Raw genomic sequence first — 23,878 nt, 5'->3', positions numbered from 1 at the left:
CCAGTGATGAATACAGGACCAGCATGAGTCCACATTGCCAGCTTTCCATGCTCAGTGCTGGGCTGTCCCGGGAAATTACGCCTGCTATTCCTAGGACAAATCTCACATTTTCATTATGGCCCACAGTGCCCAATTTGCACCTCAGGGAGTTGCAGTCTAGTTACTATCTATTACCTACAGACCAAACTCTTTCTTTCTGTTACATTTGTGCTTATTGTTAGCATATTTTCAAAGAACATTTGGAAGTTCCTCCTTGAACAGAGCATCTGAATCATAGAGGGGACACCAACAAAAAATGTTTTGACCAAACTAGTGACATTTGTCAGTCAGAGATGGGGAGGATAAGGTCTGTTAAAGTTCTCGAGGGGTGTGTGCTGACACTCCTTTTAATTTCTCTTGCTACAGGAAGTTGACGAACACTATATTTACAATAAAAAGCCCACAAAATCTTTCATTATTGGAAGCATTTCTGTTGGCTCAAGCACATTGGTGTTCTTCCACTTAAGGAACTTGCACAGGATGTTTCTGTTATGTGTTGAAATTGTAATCTCTTCAGGGAGTGTGCCACACCAAGTTACCACAGCACAGCACTAAATATTCCATTAAGTGATGCAGCCTGTTTTATCATTTTGAATGGACTTGTAGAAACATTAGTGGCTTAGAAAACCAAAAAGGTCATTTTGACCAGTGTGAGCTTAATTTCATTGCTTTGTCCCCAACTCTAATTTCACAAATCTGTTTGCCATTTAAAGTGATGTTTCTGAAGTCTAATGCACCATTAGGTTTCATATAATGTACTGGGGAACAAATTAACACAGCATAATTATACAAAGGAAAGATACAACAGCAGCCTTTTTAAAAAGTAGGAAGGGAGGTGGCTGCTAATCTCTTCCCGAAAGATGGTCACTTGTTTTCAGTTTATGCTTCTGAGAATTTTCACAAGGTGAAAATGAGTGAAATATACAATGAGTGAAAATAGCAGGCAAAAGTGCATTGTATTAGGGGAAACTGCTGTGTGAGAATATGCATATTAACAGAATTTGACACTAAAATGCTAGTAAATGTTCATGATGACTTGAAAAAACAACAACAACCCACAAACTGATCTGGAATTGAGGAGAAATGAACTTAAGACCTGAAAAAAGAGAAATGGAGAGAAAGCAAAATTGACATATCCCCTAATACAGCACAAGACACCATGCATCTCTTCACCATTTGTATATTTTAACTTTTTGTCTCCTTTGTGACATTGCACTTAGATGTGATTCTACACAAAGCAGACACACAACATCCCTGTTCTCCCATTTCCTTTTTTGAAAAAGAACAAGTTTGTGGAATAGGGGGAAGGGTTGTTCTGCCATTATTGCTGCAGAGAGAAAGCCAGATAGCACCAAAGATTCATATTGGTTCACCTCAAACAACCTTTGCTGTATGCAAGAATGCAGAAACTACAGCCAACCAATTGCAAAAGCACTGATAGAAACCACCTACATGGTTAACACAAGATGCATCTCCATAGGATTCGTGCCACAGGTACCTGCCAACAGTATCCCCAGTATTGATAATCTGCTTTTCCAGGGAAATGCTGCTCAAGAAGATCTTATAAATTCCTTTCATTTAAAAATATCACCATCCTAAGCTTATTACAAATGTAGCAGAGAAAGACTTGGGATCTCTTTGCATGAACCCAGCTACAATATGAAAGAAAGAAAAAATATATTCATGGACAATTGGCTTACAGTTCTCACTTACGCTGCAGATGTCCCACCATTATTTGCTTCCCTTCAGGACACTCAATTACAAGACATGTCATTGTTAAGTACAAATGAAATCATTTATCATTAAGCTGAAGAGGCGCATTATTCAAACGTAGAAGATGTGCTTTATGAAATGCGATGTATGAGGTCATGATTTAGTGACTGTAATAGTACTCATTTTCCCAAGTTTAAAAATGGGAAGGGAGGCTATGAGCAATTCAAATCATAAGTGGTGGCATTTTCATGTTTACTGCAAGGGTTTGTCGAATAGCTACCTTTGAGAGTTAAAATTAGCCTGAGTAGTACATTGCTGAAAACCTCTTTCAGATCTTCAGCTGTTATATTTGTCTCGGAACCGGTGCTAATTTACCCCTTATGTGTCACCATCCCTGAAGTGTTGACAGGAAAAATGACTCGAATCTATTCAGAACTCTCCACATTTCAGTGAATTGGGGGAGGTACTGGACGGAGCACAAATTTATAAACCAAGTCATATAACCAATTCAGAGAGAATTGCTTCATGTACTTCTTTCCAGGCAACTCTATATTTACTTTCCCTATGCAAAACTGTATATACTTAGGGTGGAATTCAGTGTTGCACTAATGTGATTGTCACACAAGCATAAACATTTCTGCTTGCCAAATAGAGCAATATCTTCTCTGCTCCTTCTACTGGTTCTCCTGACCGTGCTGAGTATTCATAGCAATTTTCATACTTTGTGAGAGCCAGCATACGGAGTGGTTAGAACAGCAATGGAGAACCTCCAGCCTGCTAGGTCTCGCCTGTCACTGACAGTGTTAGAAACTCAGATATATAAATTAGGTGCCACGTGGCTCCTTAAGCCAGGGTTACAATCACCAAAACGGAATGTCTAGTTGTCCTTTTGGGGCCAGACAGCTCAAAAGTCATATTTTTCAATACATATTTTTCTTCCTGAAATTCATTCTGATTGTGCAGATAATATATCACAGATAGTGTGTGGAATCAAGCAAGATCCAAGGATTCCCTGGCATGCACCTCCAGACGGTGGAGACATCAGACACCATCTTGGTACATGGGCATCTTCACTTGGTCGCAAGTGGCCAAGAGCACCTGGCAAATTTAAATGCTGGCCACGCTACACTCACTGCCTCTGTATGCTGAGAAAGGATGTAGAGATGAAATGTAGTGACAATGGAGGGTGAGTGGATGGGCTTTGACCCCACCCACTTTTGATATTGGCCCTGCCTGGGACATTTTCCCTTGGGGGACTGGGGACCAGGGAGATCCGTGTTCAAATCTCCACTAAGCCTTGAAGCCCACCTTCGGCTAGTCATCACATGCTTATTGCAAGTATAAAATGGGTGGAGAAAGAGCCAATTTACCACCCCTGAGCTCTTTGGAGAAAAGCCAGGGAAAATATGTGATAGGTATATGTTATCTTAGCAATTCTTGGAACTACTCTGTAGGGTAGATCAGATTCATAATGAAGGCAAGATTTAATCCAAAGGGTTCCCAATTCACAGCCCAGTTTTGCTTAGCTGCTACGCTACAGTGTTCTACTACAAACAAAAGGAAGGGAGGATCCAAAAACATCCAGCAGAGGCTGTTTGCTACTTGCTTTATCTCAGGATTGACTGGCAAACTAGTCACTTAATAAAAGTGCTATCTGCATCCATTAAAATAAATGGGTGCAATGTTTGCAACCAGTACATCGAGCAAAAGTCCCTTTCTGGAAAGAATAAATACTTTCCCTGGCTTGGATTATACAAAGTCCTAAGGAGAATACTTTAGCACAGACAGAGTGCTAAGATAATCATACCTTTTCCAGCTGTTGGATTCCTTCCTCCACACAGCAGACAGATGCCAATGTCCTGAGTGTCTGAGGATATAGGCACCTGAAGCAATCCTGACGGCAGATCTTAAAAAGAGCAACAATGCCCCCTTCCTGTTGAAGACAAATCAGGAAACCAGTTGGAATAAATTACCATGCAGTCCAATGCAGTCTTATTTCAGGACAAACTATTACTCTTTTCATAATTTCTTCTATGTACATACCAGCAGCTCAGCAGAAACAAGCTTCTATTGAGAACACATATCTTTTAAATTTAAATTTGTTGCACATATGGTGAGTTACCATTAGAATTTCCAATTTCAAGAGCATTATATTCTCCTGAAATAATAAAATGAAAACTGTTCGTTTTGCACTTCAACTAAAAGTAAGAACACACACACAAATTATGCGTAATTATCCACATTTCTGCTTCCCTGTCTGTAATTACTATTTTCAAATAGGTGTAAATCCTACCCCCCCCCAAGACAATGTTAGCTTTTCTGAGTGTCTTGAATTAGTTCATGAGCAATGTGTTTGCTTTCATAGGCTCCTTGCCAGAATCCAGACCCCAGTTCAGAGGCAATTGCCCCAGGACCACAGTATCTAATGGAATAATAAAATGACAGGCCAATGCAGAAATAAACTTAGTTCTGCTTAGCCTTGCTGAAATTCTGGACACCACAAATTTCAATACTGATTCGAGTGAAAATTATCTGCAGATAAGTTTGCTTAAAATCCTCGGCTTGAGTGGTTTTGCAGTTTCATGAAATTCTTCCCTTTCCCTATTACATTTGCATTACACAGCAATAAGACAATTCAGAAAGCTTTATTGGCAATAGAACAGCCCAAGGAAAGCAAATGAAATTCCATTGATTTATGGAATGAAAATGAAAGGCAAAAGCTGCTCTTGAATAGTCCTATTATCTCCCTGGGAGCTAATGCAGAACAGTGGCCCAAGGGTTGCCATCAACCTTTTCTTTGATTCTACATAAAAAGAATATAGTCCAAGAGTTTAATTTAACGTAGGAAAATATACTTATTCATTAAATTTGCATTCTGCCTTTTCATCAAGCGGTTCTCCAACGTTGCACTTAGTTAGTAAATGGATATGAATGTGTATTTAACCTGGTGGTAAGTAGGAACTGTATCCACTTTTTCATAACAAAATCTGACTATATCTTACTCCATTTCCATACCATGGAATATGCTAATGTTCCAGAAGTGCATGCATTTGAATGAGCCTTGCATTCACCATCAGATGAAGGAGGGCTCTCTCGGTGGTTGTTCACACACCTTCAGGAAGGCTAGCCTGGTGCCTGTGGTCTTCCAGGCACCAGACGAAGAACCTTTAATCACCCAAGGCCACAGGCATGTTGCTATTGCTTGATTTCACTAATAGTATTAATCTATGCTGTGTTCTGCTTACAATTGACAGGAGATACTTGAGCTTCTCCCTGACATTTCCCAGATTCTTCTTGAGGAGGGGAGACATCAGCACGCCTAGCTGCTCATCACCACTGTGGAAGGTCAGTGGGACAATCATCTGTCATCAAAATCCTACTACACAGGCAATGTGTGCCACATCTTGCATCGCACAAGGGCCATAGCATCTAGGCCTGGGAAAGACTTCTGCCTGAAACCCTGGAGGACTGTTGCCATTCATTGTAGACTTTAAAAAAGGGAGCGGGTGGCATTGTGGTCACTGCAGACAATGTGCATGTGTTGCCCTCATGCTGCTTTGAAATGTCGGCAGTAGAAAGCAGCATCCAGGGCCAAGCCTTCACCCAGCCAAGGTGGAGAGTTACGTTGCCTCCTCTGAACACCATTTCTCCAAAATTTGTCAGAGGAATTGCCCTTGCCTCAAAGACCAATTATTTCCTCACTATCACCACTCCTCAGCAAGTTTATTTTAAACTTTCCTTCGCTGTTTAAATAGAGCTGGCTCAAATCATCCCTCACCACTGGCTGATGTGAGTTGCAATCAAACAACTTCCAGAGGGCCACACGTTAGCCCCCCCTGGTTTAAAACATCCTTGGAAGGGAGAAAATTGGCCTCAGAGTCACACTTCTTCAGAGGCCCTTTCCACCACTTCATCTGTGGTATATTTTTTACCTCAGAGTGGCCCTCATTGCACATGAAAACTTCACCTGCCATTTTTGGGCATGTCCCCTGAGCTTTTCAGCTACACTAAAATCAGATTTCCACAAGCAGGAAACCCAAGCTGTGTGTGTGAAAGCAAAGAAATGAAATATCGGAATGTGACATAGTTTTATAAATGTTTGCACACATGACTAAAAAACAATTACACTGCACTTATCCTAAATCAAAGGCAATATGTACTGTGCAGAGTTTGTCACTGCACGTTTAAAAGCCAGTGCAGTTGATCAGTTTACAGAATGGCAGCAGGACCATCAGGCTTCACTGAAGGCCTATCTTTCTTCTCTACAGCCTTATTAAGTGGGAACTTTAAATGGATGACACTGCTAAGTCCCCGCTGACACTAGTGCATTAGCTGGAAACAACTGTGTGACAAAAAGGCTGCACGGCAGCATGCTTTCATCTACCACTGACAGAAAGTGAACTATCAGCGTACTTTCAGCAAAAAGCAAAATATATTAACTGCATAATATCATTTGCAGCTTAACGCATCCACTGAGAGAGGAGATGCCAAGTTCAGCACCAAATGTCCCTGCATCTTCAGTTGCCTTAGTCCGCAAGGGAGACCAGAATGCCTCCATGGAATAGGAAACATTTAGTTTAGAAAAAAGTAAGGGAGAACATGAGAAAGAGGTGCAAAATTATGCACAGTGCATAAAGATAATAGACAAAGGTTTTTCTCCCTCTTTCATAATACTAGAACCTGGGGTCATCTAGTGAAGCTGAGTGAATTAAGTATTTCTTCAGACAGTTCATAGTTAAGCTGTAGCATCTACTGCCACATAATGAAGTGATGGCCACCAACTTGGGTGGCTTTAAAAGGGAACTGGACAAATTCTGGTGGATAATAATAATAATAATTACTTATATCCCATCCATCTGGCTGGGTTTCCCCATCCACTCTGGGTGCCTCCCAAAAGAATATTAAAAACACGATAAAACATCAAATATTAAAAACTTCCCTTAACAGGGTTGCCTTCAGATGTCTTCTAAAAGTCAGATAGTTGTTTATTCCCTTGATGGGAGGGTGTTCCACAGGGCAGGCGCCACTACCGAGAAGGCCCTCTGCCTGGTTCCCTGTAACCTCACTTCTCACAGTAGAGGAACCAGCAGAAGGCCCTCGGTGCTGGATCTCAGTGTCAGGGCTGAACAATGGGGATGGAGACACTCCTTCAGGATATCCGTGGCTATTAGTCATGAGAGCTACATGACATGCAGTATTGGAGGCAGAATGTCTCTGAGTACCAGTTGATGGGTACCACAAGTGGGAGGATGCTACTGCACTCATGTCCCACCTGAGAGCTTCCCAGAGGCATCAACTTGGCCACTGTGGGAAAGAAAATGTTGGTCTGGTCCAGTAGGGCCTTTCTTGTTCTTGTGTTTCAGGCAGAGCATGCAAGCCGATGTGATGTAGAACCTAGGATTAGAATTGACTCTGCACTCTACAGTAACGCCTCTTTGCCTTTCATTTCTGTCTCTCTCCCTGATAGAAGGTAAATCCAGTTTATCATAAAACAGCTGGTTCAAAGAGAAAGCTATTTGGGTACAGTGGGTTGCCATGCAGCTTGGGCAATTTTCTCCATATGCTGCACAGGTCGCACATTGCATAGGCAGCTGAAGGGGGAGACTGGAAGAGGTTCAAAGGAGACTGGCAATGTGGTTTGTTTTTTAAAAAAATAAAGAAACAAATAAATGAAAAATAAAGGTTGCGGGAGACAAAGCAGATGGTTTAACAACTTCAAGAAACTGAACATGTTTAATCTAAGAGGGAAAGGATTAAAGGAAGGAGGCTGCAGGAGCTTTTCAAACATTCTGGCTCCTGAGCGTTAAATGCTGGACTCAACCCTTTATTTACCACAGGATGAAAAACCTGGTGTGATCGAAGGGCATTCTAAATATCAGAGCTATAGGGCTGTGAAACATTTTAATGGAAATCCACTCAACCTCCTTTATTAAAACAGCATTGATTTTCATGGTGTAGCCTGTAATAATAAAAGGATGAATCTGTTCCGTGGAGGTGCGTGCAAGAGAGAGAGATGAGTAAACTGCCTAATTCAAGGTCCCCCTTCTGCATCCTCCAGCCATGCTTTATTTTATTTTTATTTTTTAAAAAACAACCCTAATAGTTATCCAGTTCTTAAGTCTTGACTCCAATGTCACTGGTATGGTGAGCAAGCCGTAAATCATGCCCTCACTGCCTCTTTGATGGGCTCAGTAGATCTCCTTTGGAGAAAACTGTTTACAGGAATCTTAACCATGTTTCTGTGTTTGTCTGTCTGTCTGTCTGTCTGTCTGTCTGTCTGTTTGGTCTTGCCTTATTCTTAACTGTGACAAACACTGAAATAATTTAGAAATAATTTGCTTTAATAGAGCCCATTTTCTACAAGTCCAACAAACCATCCTTAAGATTAATAACCCTGCTTAACTGAGGTCTTATTGTGATGGCAAAGCTTTAAAAAGACAGATTGTTTTTGCAAACGTAGTAAGATTTATGGGTCTGGAATCTGACAGTCCAAAAGGCAGAGCCTAACAGATAAACCGTGATAGAGAATTTTCTCTTCAAATCTTCTGGTCAATATGTACAATTTAATGTATTCAAGCACTATATGTATGCCCTGCTTTTCTTTTCCCACACAAAATTAGAGAAATATAAAATACAGATGGGTAAGAGGAGTCCAGTGGAAGGGGCTTTGATTTCCTCTGCCATGTGGCTCTATAGATGAAATACTAGAACTCTGGGTTATTGAGTAATGGACCAAATGAAGCCCTTTGTTACATAACCCACAAGTCACTTAATTATCAGGATACCAGAATGGCCAATGACTTGCCCTCATGGGTTCCTCAGAGCATTTAGCTGCCTACATGGACAGGAGCACCTCTGGTTTGGGCAGATTATCCTCCATGCTTTCATTAACTATGGTTTCTCTGGTGTGGTTATTTGCTTGGATCATACAGCTTCTGTTCACACAAGTACCAAGCTAACATGGAGAAATACCCATCAATTTTGGGATCATAATGGTAGGCACACTTCTAAAGCAGCTTGTAATTTGGGTTTTAGGTGAATTTCTTTTTTAGGGTTAGACTAACTTCAGAAAGGATTATTGTGTCAACAGTTATTAGCTGTAGTAACTTAATGGAAACTCCAGGTTTGGAGAGTAATATAGCTGATGAGGATGATGAAGTAGTCAAACCACAAGCGATGGCTCTCAGCATTATGCTTGTGAGCCTGACCCATATCAGAGACAGAATGCTGGGCTAAATGAAATGTTGACCTAAGCCAAAGAGACCATTCTTATGCTTGCAGGCTGAGAACACAATCCTAGAGGCTAAATAGCTCTTAGCCATTTATTTGCTGCTCTTAAAGCTGCTTCTTATTTTTGACTGTTCTTGGCACTCTCTTTTATCTTATTTTGTACTGTATTGATTTTATGTAAGCTGCCTTGTGTACTTTTTGTAGGAAAGTAGGGTGTGAATTCAGCAACAATAACCAAAATAAGATACAGCAATAATTCAAGGAACTCACAGTATTATTCCATGCAAATGTATTCAAATGGAAAATCCACAGTGCTCAATAGGGCTCATTTTCCCATAAATGCACATAGGATTTCAGTCTGTTTCATCTAACAGATTGGCTATGTCAAATATAATATATTATATTTACTTCTCTTTGTTACCACTCCATGAAATCTGGTATAACTATGAAGAACCCCAACACAATGCCTAAGCATCAAGTTCATTTTTTCATTGAAACCATTCAATCAAGGTGACTGACAGCCCAAACAACTTCTTGTCAACTGACCTTTTGAAATTAAAAAGATGTGAAGAGGCAATCGATTGAAGTAATAGAAAGTTCCCTGAATTCAAATGATTTTTTTTAATAGAAAAAACCTGTTTTGAAAGAACCTTGTATCTCTGTGAAATTAAGACCACATCTTCTGGTGACAAATGATTCTGCCATTTATTTATTAATTATTACATCACAATTTTATCCCATCTTTCCTCTGTAGCTCAAAGCAGAATACATGGCCCATATTCCATTTTGTCTTAACAACAACCCTATAATGTAGTTGAAATATACAAAAAAAATTTAAAAATGTCCAGTAGCACCTTAGAGACCAACTAAGTTTGTTCTTGGTATAAGCTTTCATGTGCATGCTCATTTCTTCAGATACCTTAATGTAGGTTAGGTTGAGAGCTAGCAGTTCTTGCCCATGGAACTCTCATTCTAGTGAAGCCCATCTGACTGCTTCACTGAGTTCACTCTGCAAAACAGCAACTGTAGCAGGAGCCCAAGGCAGGGTGACCGGTGGTACCTTGGCTTCCTGCTACTGATACATTGCTAGGCTGGCTTGCTAAACAGCTGCTTTGGTTATTGTGGTTTTAATATTGCAATTGTTTTACAATTGTTTTGATAATATTTATCTTGGCAAATATGAGAACCCATTTGGACTGACTTGTGGACATTTTTTTTTTTTTAGCATGAATAGATAGATTGAGATAGAGCTTCAGAAACACTGATTTCCTCTTAGAATACAGAATAGCTTTCCTGGGCATTTCATGTTACAAGACACCTACAAAAGAACACATGAGTACAAGGGCGATGTCAGGGAACTGCCATCAGGGCTGGAGGGAGAGAGCGGGCTCCAGAGGGATTCCAGAGAGCGTCCCGGGATTGGGAGAGGCAGCCCATCTTCTGGGGAAGGGAATCAGCGTAGCACCAGTGGAGAAGGGGGCAGATGGGGGAATCGGCGAGGCGGTCCCATGACTCCTTGCCGGGGACCAGCAGGGAGAGTAAGGGTCCTCCGCTGCCCACACCCTCCTTGCGCAGAAGGCTTCCGCGCAGGGAGAGTAGGCGGAGACTAGGCGTCAAAGAGCTTCTTTGCTGGAAGAAGTTCAAGAAACGCCCACTGACGGATTCTGCCAGTGACTGAGACAGACAGAAAAGGTTCACTCAGGCAACCCAGCCAGGTGTGGCGCTGGTTTACGCACGAGCAACCCCTAGAACCATTACAGGGGGCTTACCTTAGCAATGATGCGGCACAGGTGAGAGCCTTCCTGGGTAAGACTGAACAAGTTGCTGGTAGCTGACTCAGCAGAATACAGATTATCTGATGTGTCTATTTCTCTCACCAGGTTCTGGGCAACAAAGACAAGCATAAATTTCATTTACTTCCACATATACATGCAAACAGAGTGATGTCTAGGGCTTGGCTTCTTGGTTTCTTGTGAATTTAGTTAGCTTAAAGCTTTGTGTTGAAACTGCAGAGTTTTTGTTTAGGGGAAAGTGCCCTTACAGTGGTACCTTGGTTCTCAAATGCCTTGGTACTCAAACAACTTGGAACCCAAACACTGCAAACCCGGAAGTAAGTAAGTAACCCAGTTTGCAAACTTTTTTCAGAAGCTGAACGTGCTCCATTTCACGTGTTAAGCTTCCGTTTTGAGTGTTACACTGAGGTCTGTCTGTTTTTGCTATTTATTTTGCGGCTTTTTTTGTTTTGTTTTTGTGACTTTGTGGAGCCCAGTTCAGCTATTGATTGATTGATTGATTGATTGATTATTGTGTGACAGCAGTACATTGTTTATTGCTTTCATTTTATAGATCAATGGTCGTGTTAGATAGTAAAATTCATGTCAAATTGCTGTTTTAGGAGTTGTTTTTAAAAGTCTGAAACAGATTAATCCATTTTGCATTACTTTCTATGCCTTGGTTTTGGAACACTTTGGTTTTGGAACAGACTTCCGGAAGGGATTAATTTTGAGAACCAAGGTACCACTGTATAAGAGAACAAGGGAAGCATTCATGGTGAGTTCTGGCACCTCTTTTTCTAGAAAAATGGCCCTGGGAAAAGCCAAACTGCATTTCCAAACCCCAGAAATGAGAACATCAGTTTTGAGTCCCAGGAGACCTCAGAGGCTGCATGATACATTCATGGGATGAAAACCAAGCAAATATTTTAATAAATCCAAACATTTTCCTTATTGGAACGCGGCAGCCAGACTGGTGACTGGGAGCAGCCGCCGAGACCATATAATACCGGTCTTGAAACACCTACATTGGCTCCCAGTACGTTTCCGAGCACAATTCAAAGTGTTGGTGCTGACCTTTAAAGCCCTAAATGGCCTCGGTCCAGTATATCTGAAGGAGCTTCTCCACCCCCATCATTCTACCCGGACACTGAGGTCTAGCACCGAGGGCCTTCTGGGAGTTCCCTCACTGTGAGAAGCCAAGTTACAGGGAACCAGGCAGAGGGCCTTCTCGGTAGTGGTGCCCTCCCTGTGGAACGCCTTCCCACCAGATGTCAAAGAGAACAACAACTACCAGAAGACATCTGAAGGCAGCCCTGTTTAGGGAAGCTTTTAATGATTGATGTATTACAGTATTTTAATATTTTTTTGGAAGCCGCCCAGAGTGGCTGGGGAAGCCCAGCCAGATGGGCGGGGTATAAATAATAACTTATTATTGTTGTTGTTGTTGTTGTTACATATAGTTAAGAATATTTACTAACCTTTATTTCATGTGTTAAAGCTAGTTCTATCAATTGGCCAAAATACTGTGCAACTGTGGTTAGAGCATCATTAATACAAGATTTCATAGACTTTAATATCTGCTCATCTTCAATCTGGATGCACCTGAAAGAAAATGTAAGAAAAATAGTGTAATTGTCCCTGTGGTGCTTTAGCCATCATGTGAACAAAAGCTAAGACTTAATCAAGATGTGAGACCAAAGAGTAGCTCTTAATATTAAGGCACCAATTTAAGATGATGACCCACAGCACCAGTTCACTTCTGTTAAGATATAGGCTAAAACACAGAAATTCCCCACTATGTAGAACCACCATTCCTCTACTAACAAAAAAATATTGCATGCACCAGAGCCAACAGATTACAAGCACTAATTAAGAGTATAAAGTGATCCATTTATTTCAAACCAATTATAGCACTGGGCAAAACAAATATTTTATATTACCTTTCAGTAACTGTTGTAAGTTCAGAACATTTTTCCACTAGCATTTTTTCATACTGCAGATGAAAGAGAACAGAGATGTGTTGTTTTAGTGTTATCGTTTGTCTTTGCATTATGGGAAATGATAGAATTACATTGCTTTAAACAGAACCAAAGGATGAATTTTAATTTAAAGTATTTTTAAAGTAAATTTAATTGATTGTGGCTTAGAGGGGCAATTTAGAGCAGGAAATCAATGGGGAAAGAAGTAGAAGTTTTAAGGACTTTCCTCCCACCAACCCCCTGTTTCTCTGCTCTAAGCACCCTCATCTCAAAGTGGCTTTTCTCTAAAACAGGGTTGGGGAATCTGTGGCTTTCTAGATGCTTCTGGAGGGCAACTTCCATCATCCCTGTCCATAGGCCATACTGGTCAAGGCCCATGGGGTTTGGAGGGCCACAGACTTCCCCACCCCTGCTCTCAAAAAGAGGTTGATTAAGCATGTTCATGTAACATTAGTCTGGCATTTAAAGATGCTAACTTGAGAACAATTCTAAGAGATGGAAACTGAGCTGTATCCAATTGGCTGGGTTTTGAAGAGAGTACATAGTGTCTTGAATGCAGAAGGTTCCAGGTTCAGTCCTTGACATTGCCAATCTAAAACACTCAACTAATGAGCCCTACAAGCAGAAGCCCATGTAACGACTTTGAGCAATTAGGTTTGCCCCCTTTCTCTCCCCCGTGTGTGTCCCCTATAGCCCCCCCTTTAGCTCTGGGAGATTCAGGGAAACCCCTGAAACAGCAGGGAGTGGGACAAGGAGAGGGCAGGCCATTCCATTCGGCAAACGGAAATGCTTGTGGGAGCCAGTGTGGCGTAGTGGTTAAGAGCAGTAGATTTGTAATCTGGTGAACCAGGTTTGCATCTCCGCTCCGCCGCATGCAGCTGCTGGGTGACCTTGGACTAGTCACACTTCTTTGAAGTCTCTCAGCCCCGCTCACCTTACAGAGTGTTTGTTGTGGGGGAGGAAGGGAAAGGAGAACGTTAGCCACTTTGAGACTCCTTCGGGTAGTGATCAAGCAGGATATCAAATCCAAACTCTTCTTCTTCTCTTCTCTTGTGCTGATGAAGCTATCTGTTCAACACTACACTGAATTCCTCCCATAGGTAGGAAGTGATGTCAAGGACCCTGACTTACCTTGGAAAGCAAGATGCCTGTCAGAGCTATTGAGCTAGATGGGGAAACAGTCTGAGCTAGTATAGGCAGCTTGATAGGTTTCCCATTATTACATGATGTGTCTATTTCCAAAACCCAAGAGGATGAATTGGTAATATGTTTAGAATACGTTTTATTCAAAACGAAACAAAAACATGCATGTAAAGTTTTCTATGGGGTCTTTCCTTTAAAAACAAACAACATATATATCAGCATTCTGGATGCTGTCATTTCACAGTAATCCTACCTCATGCATTTCTTCCCAAGAATTCCTCTTGAATGTATTGTATTCATTTATCATTGAACGGACATGGCAGTTGACTCTTACTGTCATGCTGTGGACCCTCTGCCACCTGTTCTTCTCTAGTTTTTGAACGATCCTGGTTAGCTCAGTGCTTATAATCCAAGCTCTTTTCAGCAACAGCTGCAAGTTATCACAAGCGCTGTGTTCCGATGACAGAGAAAATTCACTTTGGGCATCTTCTTCTAGGCTGATTGGTTTTGACTGAAGAATACACATGCATTCACAATCAGTCATGAGCTTCAAGTCTTCCATCCACCGTTGAACAGAGTCTACCTGGATTAAATGCATACTGAAAAGAAGGGCGGGGGAGATGAAAATACTACATATTAGTATACTAGCTCCTATCTAGTAAATCTGGCACAGAGCTTCTACATTTCAGGCACAAGATTCAGGCACAAAAAGTGTATTGAAGTTCCATTGGGCATATGAAAATGAATACTGGCTGAATGCTAGACATTCTAAGGTTGTTTCCATAAGCATTAATTTTCCAGATTCTATCAAATATCCACGTTTCTAACAGTGGACGGGCAGATGTATTGGCAAGTCAAAATTTAGGGTCTGATAGAGACAGCCATTTCCTGTTTTTTGTCCCCAAGATACTATATACTGCCTCCATTTAGAGATTATATTTTATCCATAATCATGGCTAATAGCCATGATTATGGATAAATAGACCATTTATCTCAGTTTGAGAAAAAGGCAACAGAATCTACTTTGTTCCAGCTAATCCACTTTATGAACTACAGCTACACATGGTTTATAATTTGTCTGCATGCATAAACTGCACAGTAATGTCCATTCCTGCAATAGCTGACATTTGGCTGAATCATATGTGCCTGTTTAACACAAAATACCCACAAAATTCCTGAGATTATGTTACATATTATATGCACATAAAATATGCACATTAGCCATAGATTTCCCATTCATGGTGGCATTTGCAACTCTGCTTAAAGGTTTGGTCTTGAGTGCCTGCTCCCCATTCCACTCCCCAGCAAGTTAGTAGCTTGTTTTCACTGTGATTATTTAACATGCCAGTCACACTTTTATATAAGACTGGTGTCAGATTCTAAACATTTATTTGGATATCAGTCACAATGATTTAAGTTGATTGCAAGTCTAAGTATGTATAACGAGCATTAGAACCCCAGAGCTATTTCATATCATGATTTCCTATGCAGCAACTCAACTTGACTTGTTCAGTAATTTGGGGGTGTTGAACTAATCTTGTGAATATTGGACACATGTCCAGACCTTGTTGTTTACAGGCAACACAAGAATAAGCACACTGCCAGTTATGCTCAATGGAGAGGTGCTGCATCGTCTGTCACTACAGAGGAGCCATACAGAGAAGTGTACTGACCTTGCTGTGAGGGGATTATTCGCAAATTTAATCTGAAGGTACCTTTGATCTGCAAGCCAAAATTATGACTCTAGGAGGATTCCTTGAGGTATCCAGCAACTTTCCTGAGCTAGCTCCAAAAGTCACAAGAGTTACCTTAAACTCAATCTATGACCAATATCTTCCTTATTATGTGTTGTAGTTTTCATGTGCTGTAGTCTTCAAAGCTGTAATTTGATTAGTTATGTCTTGTGCCTGTTGTATTCTCACACTGTAATAGCTTCTTTCATTCATACTCTTGTTCTCAAGATTCTGATTTGTTTTAGTGGATTCACTTATTTTTCCTGGGTTGCATCCAGTGGTGGTTTTGCCTTGGCAGGAAACACTTCAACTTACACAAGTCATTTTGCCATTCCCTCTCTAACCAGTTTGACCCTGAGTTGCTCCTGAGGATTACAACGGGGTATGGCCGAAAGGGCTGCAGTAGTTTGGTGAGGTTGGCAGCATTTGGGTGCCCTGGGGTGCACAAGTAAAAACATTTCCCCCTAAGGCAAAGCCATTAATTGATGCAACCCCTTATTTGAATGAATATATATATATATATATATATATATATATATATAATATCATGGAACATAAAATCCAGCCCTCATAATAGATTTCATCAATGCATTTTGTATTCAGTACAGTGGTACGTCGGGTTACTAACTTAATTCGTTCTGGAGGTCTGTTCTTAACCTCAAACCATTCTTAACCTGAGGTACCACTTTAGCTAATGGGACCTTCCATTGGCACGCAATTTCTGTCCTCATCCTGAGGTAAAGTCCTTAACCCAAGGTACTACTTCCGGGTTAGCAGAGTCTGTAACCCGAAGTGTTTCTAACCCGAGGTGTTTTTAACCCAAGATACCACTGTATTAGCCTGGCTACATATAAAACAACCATACTAGGTGTCTTTTATAGTCCAGAGTGGAATCTTAAGAACAGCAGCTACTTTGCCTTTCAAGGTGCACAACATCTCCAAACAAGCTGCAAATATATAGCTCTAAGCACCACTATATTACTTCTTTATTATTCTACATTTATTCCCTGGTTTCAGTTAAAATTAAAATCAATAACTGAACCGGCAGAGAGAAACCTTTACAGGCAGGAAAACAGCTTAACTGATTTTCCTGAGATTAATAGAAGTATTAGAATGGCAATCATTCTGAGCCCACACTAACAGCTATAGAAATGGCACTGCCTTTACTGTTCCTCTTAGAGATGCTCTTGGTTCAGACCCTAATTAGATTTCAGGATTCGATGCTGGGAGTGTTGCAAAAAAAGGGAGGGATATTCTCTGACCTGTACCATGAACATTCATGCTGAATGTTTTGGGTATATGTTCGGTAGTTCTAGAACTTGAATGAAAACTATAGTTACAGGCCATTTGTCTTAAGCTTGAATTGTTGCTGGGCATGCATCTTTCAGCAAATGTAATTATTGTGATCCAAACATCTAAAGGAGTCTCAGGGTTCTATAGTAAGAGTTGTGTGTGTCGGAAATAAGAACTGCCTTGTAGGGCAGGGGACAAGAGAATTAGATTTTCACCTTTCACTTACAAGGTTTAATTCATTTAATAGATTTTATCCTGCCTTTCAGTGTATCTCCACTACCCAATCGTCCAAGGCAGTTCATGAGTAGGATCCTGGGTTTGAAATACAAATGCACATTTATGCAAAAATTAGAGCGCAAGCTTTGAAAGTAGAAGGTTCTGGGTTTAATGCTCAGCTTTTTCAGATAGGGATGGGAAAGACTCCTGCCTTAAGAGCAACTATATACAGTACCAAGCGACATGGACCATTGATCGGATTCAGTATAGGACAGCTTCATAAGCTGATATGAATTCACATGTCTTCAATATTATGTTTTCCAATATTCTATAATGCTGTGGGGTTTGTGTCAAAATATTTCTCTAAAATACATGAAGAACAGCATTATAAAAAGCTATGAGAATTATAAATATCTTAGCATTGTACAGTAAGTGTTTTAGACCTATAGATAGATGATGATAGATGATAGATAGATAGATAGATGATAGATAGATGATAGATAGATAGATAGATAGATAGATGATAGATAGATAGATAGATAGATAGATAGATAGATAGATATAGATAGATGATAGATAGATGATAGATAGATGATAGATAGATAGATGATAGATGATAGATAGATAGATAGATAGATAGATGATAGATAGATAGATAGATAGATAGATAGATAGATAGATAGATGGACATTTGTGTAACTGTCTAGAGATGAGCTGTTTGTGTGTATCAAACCCTGCACAGACCTAACAGCAGGTTGAACATGTCAATCTCTGACAAAACTGATCATCTCTTTAGTGGGAAGAAAAACTTTCAGAAGAGCAGATGGCTGGTGCTATTAAAGCTGACATTTCGTTGCTGGCAGTGTCAGAAACAATTCTGCTCATCCCCCAGTGGCAAATGCAGAGAGACATCTTCAACGTGTGCAGTTACTGGTCCAGCCAGGCGCACACCATCCTTTCTAGAGACAGATGCATTGTATTGTAAAGCCTTCAAAATTTGAGAGTTTCCCGTTTATGCCAAGCAGTCCGGTCCAAAACACTTTAGATAATAAAGTAAAATACATGGCTAAACAAAGTCAGTCACATTTCAGGTGAAGTAAAGTACTATTGATTTTCAATGTGATGAGCTCCTAAGTATTGTCATTTCTTAGAATGATTTAGGCTAAAACTCTGAACTCACATACTCTTAAAATATATACAGTAGAGTACAAATGAAATAAGTGGGACTAATCCACGTGAATGGCTTGAGGACTTGCATTTTTCTTCTATTTCACTTTTACAGCAATTCAGAAAAATACATAAAAAACAAACAGAGTCACTACGGATTTAAGGCACCCACAGAAAACCAGCTACTTGATCAAAAGCCAGACAGAAGAGCCAGGTCTTACAACTCAGGATTAGATTTCAATCATTAATCCAGTTGTGTACACAGTCACACTGAAGGTGACTTGAGCAAATGTAATTAGGTACACAACATCCATCTTGGACTCATGAAGACCTGATTCATAAACCATAATGCTTGCAATTAAGCCTGATCTCTTCCATTAAAGACAGCAAGGCTTAGTTGGCTTGTGGGTAATAGCTCAGGTTTAATTGGTATGAATCTTGTGCCATAAATTACTTAGAATATGGATGTGATGCATAAGCCAAAACTGACTTCTCTTCTGTCCTTGGTTACAACCCTACAGTTATGAAAATCACTGTTCTGAAAATCTAAGAGTCTACATTATTTTGAATGGATCTAGGCCAGCGCTAGTCACACATTAGTTGTATTTAGATGTCACAATAAACCATGGTTATAATGAAGGTTGCAAGCATAGCCTCCCCCAGGTTTGCACTTATTTCTCCTCTTCTGGCTTGTCTACAAGGAATTTGGAAGTTTGGGGTTCCATTTTTCATTAGCAAGAGCTTGTCTTCTCTTTCCAGTGAAACAAACTATGTTTATTCTTAATGTGTTTGAAAGAAGCCAACTTCAAACAATGGCTTGTTTCAATGAACCAGAGTTAAGATTAACCAAAGTTTAAGGTTTGACTGACATGTGAGAAGTGAATGTTTCTAAGCTCCTCACAACTTTACTAGAGGAGGGTGGGGAGCATAATTCCCATCACAATAAACCATAATTTATCATGATATCCAAACACAGCCATTCTGTACAGCTAAAGATGAATCTAGGGTCCTTTCTCAGGTGTGTTCATTCTTTTCAAACCATAATGTTGAGGAATCACAGGGCTCCTATCCAGCCCATAGAAAAAAGTATGAAAACCTATGTAAAGAGAGCTCTGCATACTCTCTCTCTCTATCTCTCTCTTTCTCTCTCTCTGACCTAAATTAACTATGGAGAACCTGAAAAACACACATGGTTCAAATTGAAAAACACTCTCTCTACTTCCTTCATTCGGGCCTTTATATTCTTGACATATTTTTTAAAAACCACAAATATCTGTGACAAACATGGTTTAATCGCATTTGACCATATGCCCTAACCAAAATTACATGCTTTCCCAACAGTCTAAAATAATGCTTACAGAGCGCTACAGGAGCCAGTGGGAAAGTCTTCCAGATCTGGGGTGAGTAATAGACAGCCCAAACCTACATTAATTCACAGTATGGACCCTCTTAAATGTGTCTACACATTTACCTTTCCATTTCAACTATACACACACATCAATAATTATTTGCACAGCAGGCAACTAATTAAAGAAATTGTAGTCATCCTGTCCAGCAGAAATTATAGAAAATGAATTGCCTTGAGACAGGTCATTTAAACAAAACAAAACAAAACAAATCCCTTCTGATTATTCAATCCATTTTTTAATATATGCTACCATAACCCCATTTCAGTTGAGGACCACTTTATGCTACACATGCTCTGCTTCATTTGCCTTTTATAACCCATAAGCATCCTATACTAGAGTATTTTGTGAGTAGAATTTATGCTAGTAATCAGAATTTAGCAGGTGCTCAACACCTGCATCTAAACTGTGTTCCCAAAATGTTTGTGTAAGAGCATAATGGTGCTGTCTCCTTGGTGCGGTATCCTACGATCCAGCATAGGATTCAGAGAAAAGGGAGAAAGAAGCCATTTCCCACCCAGAAAAGGGTGGAGGTCCATGGAGATGGGGCACACAGCAATTACTTGTGGGGAAAGCAAATTTCCACCAGTGGACGTCCTAGCACTGGATCCACTTTCCTACTGCAGTTAAGAGCAGTATAAATGCCATAGTCCACAACGTAGTCCACAATGGTAGATAAGGTAGATCGGAGAGCCACAGGTGATATTTAATGCTTTTAGAAGAAGTGTGTGCTAGCTTTGAAAAAATTAGGTGCAAGATGGGTAGAAGTTATATCTGAAACACGTATTCTAAGACATTTCAGCTCATCATTACAAACTAGAAGAGAATATAGATTAATTTCAGTGACACGTTAAATGTCATTTCAGCTGGGGTCATTTTTTACCCTCAAAAAGCCATATAAAAGAATGCATAACAAATAAATGAAAATGAGAGCTAATGGATTGTTGCTAGCATGACACAGAAAAGCAATATTTTTAGAAGGAATATGAAGGAGTAAGCACTCGCCAGAGAACATGTAGTCATTCTGATAAGTGTGCTTAGTTTTTCATGAGCATTCATCCCGATTGGGGTTTAGGGAGGTCATGTGACAAACAACATTCATCCCAATCTGCAATGTTTATGCATTTTCCCACCAAAATAATTTCTTCATCCCACACTTTTCAGTGCAGTGTAGATCAGAGCTTGGTGCAGTGTAGATTGGTGCAGTGTAGATCAGAGCTTGTTTTTCCAGCTGATGCTCACCAGAGCTCAACTCCAGCACCTCTCAGGTAGGCGCCATTGCCATTCCAAGAAAATATGGGAGACATTCATTGTGAACTCCACCACCTCTTTTTCTAGAAAAATAGCACTGGTGTAGATGCACTGGCAAAACCAATCCAGCAGTCCAGTCAGTGCATCCGCGCCATGTCATTTTCCACATCAATTGCCCCTCTTGTCCCATAAGCAGCAGCAACAACACACCTGCCACAAAGCCAGTGTTGGGGTTCCACTCCACTTCTGGAGATATGGGGACAAAGAGCGGGGAAGGGAGGGCAAAGCCATGGAAGTCTTTGAAGGTAAATATGAGGAGTCTGTGCTCCATTCAGGATCAGACAGAAAACTAATGTGGGGATTTCAGGAAGGGTGCTATTGTCTGCGTGATGAGAATGGTAAGGCATTAACCTTGGAGCTTTGTCAGTTTGTGCTAATTCTATTAAAAGCATAACACATTAAAGTTACCACTGTTAGAATCTCAGAATATATACAACAGTATGGCATATTGACAAAAAGGCCATTTATCCCGACGTAACAATGGGGGGAAATAGCTACATATAAAAGCAGCAGTAAAAATAATTCAGGAGAAAAGCACATATCCTTCTGCCAGCCAAAGGTATTCTAGCTTAGGTAATTGAAAAAATATATATCTGCCCTACCTATGAATAACTGTGACTGGCCACATAGTAGCTTGTGGCTACACCCTTTGCCAAGCCAGCTTTGCGATGTGTGTTTTCTGCAATCCTGATTTTTAAAAATCAACTAAATATCAAGTGCATGGATGGAATAATGCCCATGAATTAATGTCACCGGCAGCAACAAATGCTAAATTGGTTGTGCTAAGTTGCATCAAAAGAGTGTTTTTCAGTAACCCACTTTGTGCTCAGCCATTTGGACACAACAACAATTCCTGTGGAAGCCTACTACAACCTACAGTTTGCAGTCACAGCAGCATCCTACCCACCTAGCTGGTCTGGAGCAGCGCAGGATTACGTAGTTGCCAGTGGAGCAAAATTTGGTTCCCATTCCTAAATTGGTCAAAGGATGAAAGGTTCCACACACTGAGAGGCACACACCTCTTCTGCATGATTACATTAACTGGCTTCAAGGCGGGCTTCATATAGGTTGACTTTTTTTTCACTCTGTATGAGTTAGGTCACAACAGACAGATTCTGTGTAAGTTACGAAAAAGCAGTGGTAGGGAGCCTCTGACCTGTAGGCTTTGCCAGAGCTACCCATTTGGCCTGTGAGGCTATTCTGACCAAGTGTCACCCACCTGCCACACATAATGGGACATGGATGATGCTGCAGTCTAAACCACTGAGCCTCTTGGGCTTGTCAATCAGAAGGCCAGTGGTTTTAATACACGTGACAGAGTGAGCTCCCATTGCTCTGTCCCAGCTCCTGCCAACCTAGCAGTTCGAAAGCACGTGAGTGCAAGTAGATTAATAGGTACCACTGCAGCGGGAAGGTAAACAGTGTTTCTGTGCACTCCGGCACTCATCCCAGTGTCCCATTGTGCCAGAAGGGGTTTAGTCATGCTGGCCACATGACCTGGAAAGCTGTCTGTGGACAAACGCTGGCTCCCTTGGCCTGAAAGCAAGATGAGAGCTACAAGCCCATAGTCGCATTTGAATGGACTTAACCATCTTTTCTCGCCTGCTTCTTGGGAGAAAAGCAATGACAAACCTAGACAGTATCTTAAAAAGCAGAGACATCACCTTGCCAACAAAGGTTCGTATAGTTAAAGCTATGGTTTTCCCAATAGTGATGTATGGAAGTGAGAGCTGGACCATAAAGAAGGCTGATCACCGAAGAATTGATGCCTTTGAATTATGGTGCTGGAGGAGACTCTTGAGAGTCCCATGGATTGCAAGAAGATCAAACCTATCCATTTTTAAGGAAATCAGCCCTGAGTGCTCACTGGAAGGGCAGATCCTGAAGCTGAGACTCCAATACTTTGGCGACCTCATGAGAAGAGAAGACTCCCTGGAAAAGACCCTGATGTTGGGAAAGATGGAGGGCACAAGGAGAAGGGAACGACAGAGGACGAGATGGTTGGATAGTGTTCTTGAAGCTACTAGCATGAGTTTGACCAAACTGCAGGAGGCAGTGGAAGACAGGAGTGCCGGTGCTCTGGTCCATGGGGTCACGAAGAGTTGGACACGACTAAACAACTAAACAACAACAACAACCATCTTTTCTGACCAAGCCTCACCCACCTGCCACACATACTACAGGTGTGGTGCAGGAAAGGGTGTGGTGGTGCCAGAAAGGAAAGACATGGAGGACAGTGGTGAACATTTTGAGAGATTTTGAGAGATTGCAGTTGTGAGGGGATTGTTACTCAAGCCAACCTACTCAGGTTGGTGGACTAGGGATCTCCTCTTTGGCCCTGATGGCCTAATTGCCTCTTTTCTTCTTTCCGGGGTGTGAGGTGCCCAATGGCTCTGTGGTGGTAAAAATGGCATTTGACTGCAGAAACTCACCTATATTTCCAAAAATGTTACTAGTGTGTCTGTAAATTTATGCAAAAGGTTAACTGATGGCATTGGGTCATTTCTCTCAGTGTCTCGTTTTTCCAGTTCAATTGTATCAATTCAAAAAAACTGAAAATTAAAATTCATCAGAATTTTAGTGCAAATTTTCCTAATATTTCACCTGATATAAACATTTTAAGCAAATATACCCAATGTAATGCACATATATATTTCACATTTACATCCATTTTTATCCACACTTTTTGGAGAACTATATCAAAAAATTCAGAGTTTTATTGGTGCCTGAAGCACATCATTGTTAAACCTGCAGATGTTAGAAGAATGAATGTCTCTCCATGTAATTCCTTATAACTGACATAGGTGGCTATAAAAATTAAGTTTTTCAGAAAATTATTGTTGATTTCACTCCACCGGCATCGATTGTATTGA

General features: G+C 40.7%; 1 protein-coding gene across 2 annotated transcripts in view; it reads right to left on the bottom strand.

Annotated features, from left to right (window-relative positions):
- The window catches only part of INSC (INSC spindle orientation adaptor protein), a 136,120-nt gene that overhangs the window by 49,047 nt on the left and 63,195 nt on the right, over positions 1-23,878 (bottom strand). For both annotated transcript variants that reach the window (XM_081926124.1, XM_081926123.1), the window contains 5 exons: positions 14,133-14,478; positions 12,698-12,750; positions 12,236-12,359; positions 10,752-10,865; positions 3,560-3,685 (listed from right to left, as the gene is read on the bottom strand). In XM_081926124.1, coding sequence (XP_081782250.1) covers positions 3,560-3,685; positions 10,752-10,865; positions 12,236-12,359; positions 12,698-12,750; positions 14,133-14,478 — 763 coding nt within the window. The remainder of the gene's footprint in view (positions 1-3,559; positions 3,686-10,751; positions 10,866-12,235; positions 12,360-12,697; positions 12,751-14,132; positions 14,479-23,878) is intronic.

This window comes from Podarcis melisellensis (genome assembly GCF_964234715.1).
Source record: "Podarcis melisellensis genome assembly, chromosome: 1".
Classification (NCBI taxonomy): domain Eukaryota; kingdom Metazoa; phylum Chordata; class Lepidosauria; order Squamata; family Lacertidae; genus Podarcis; species Podarcis melisellensis.
This window is presented reverse-complemented; position numbering and strand designations above follow the sequence as displayed.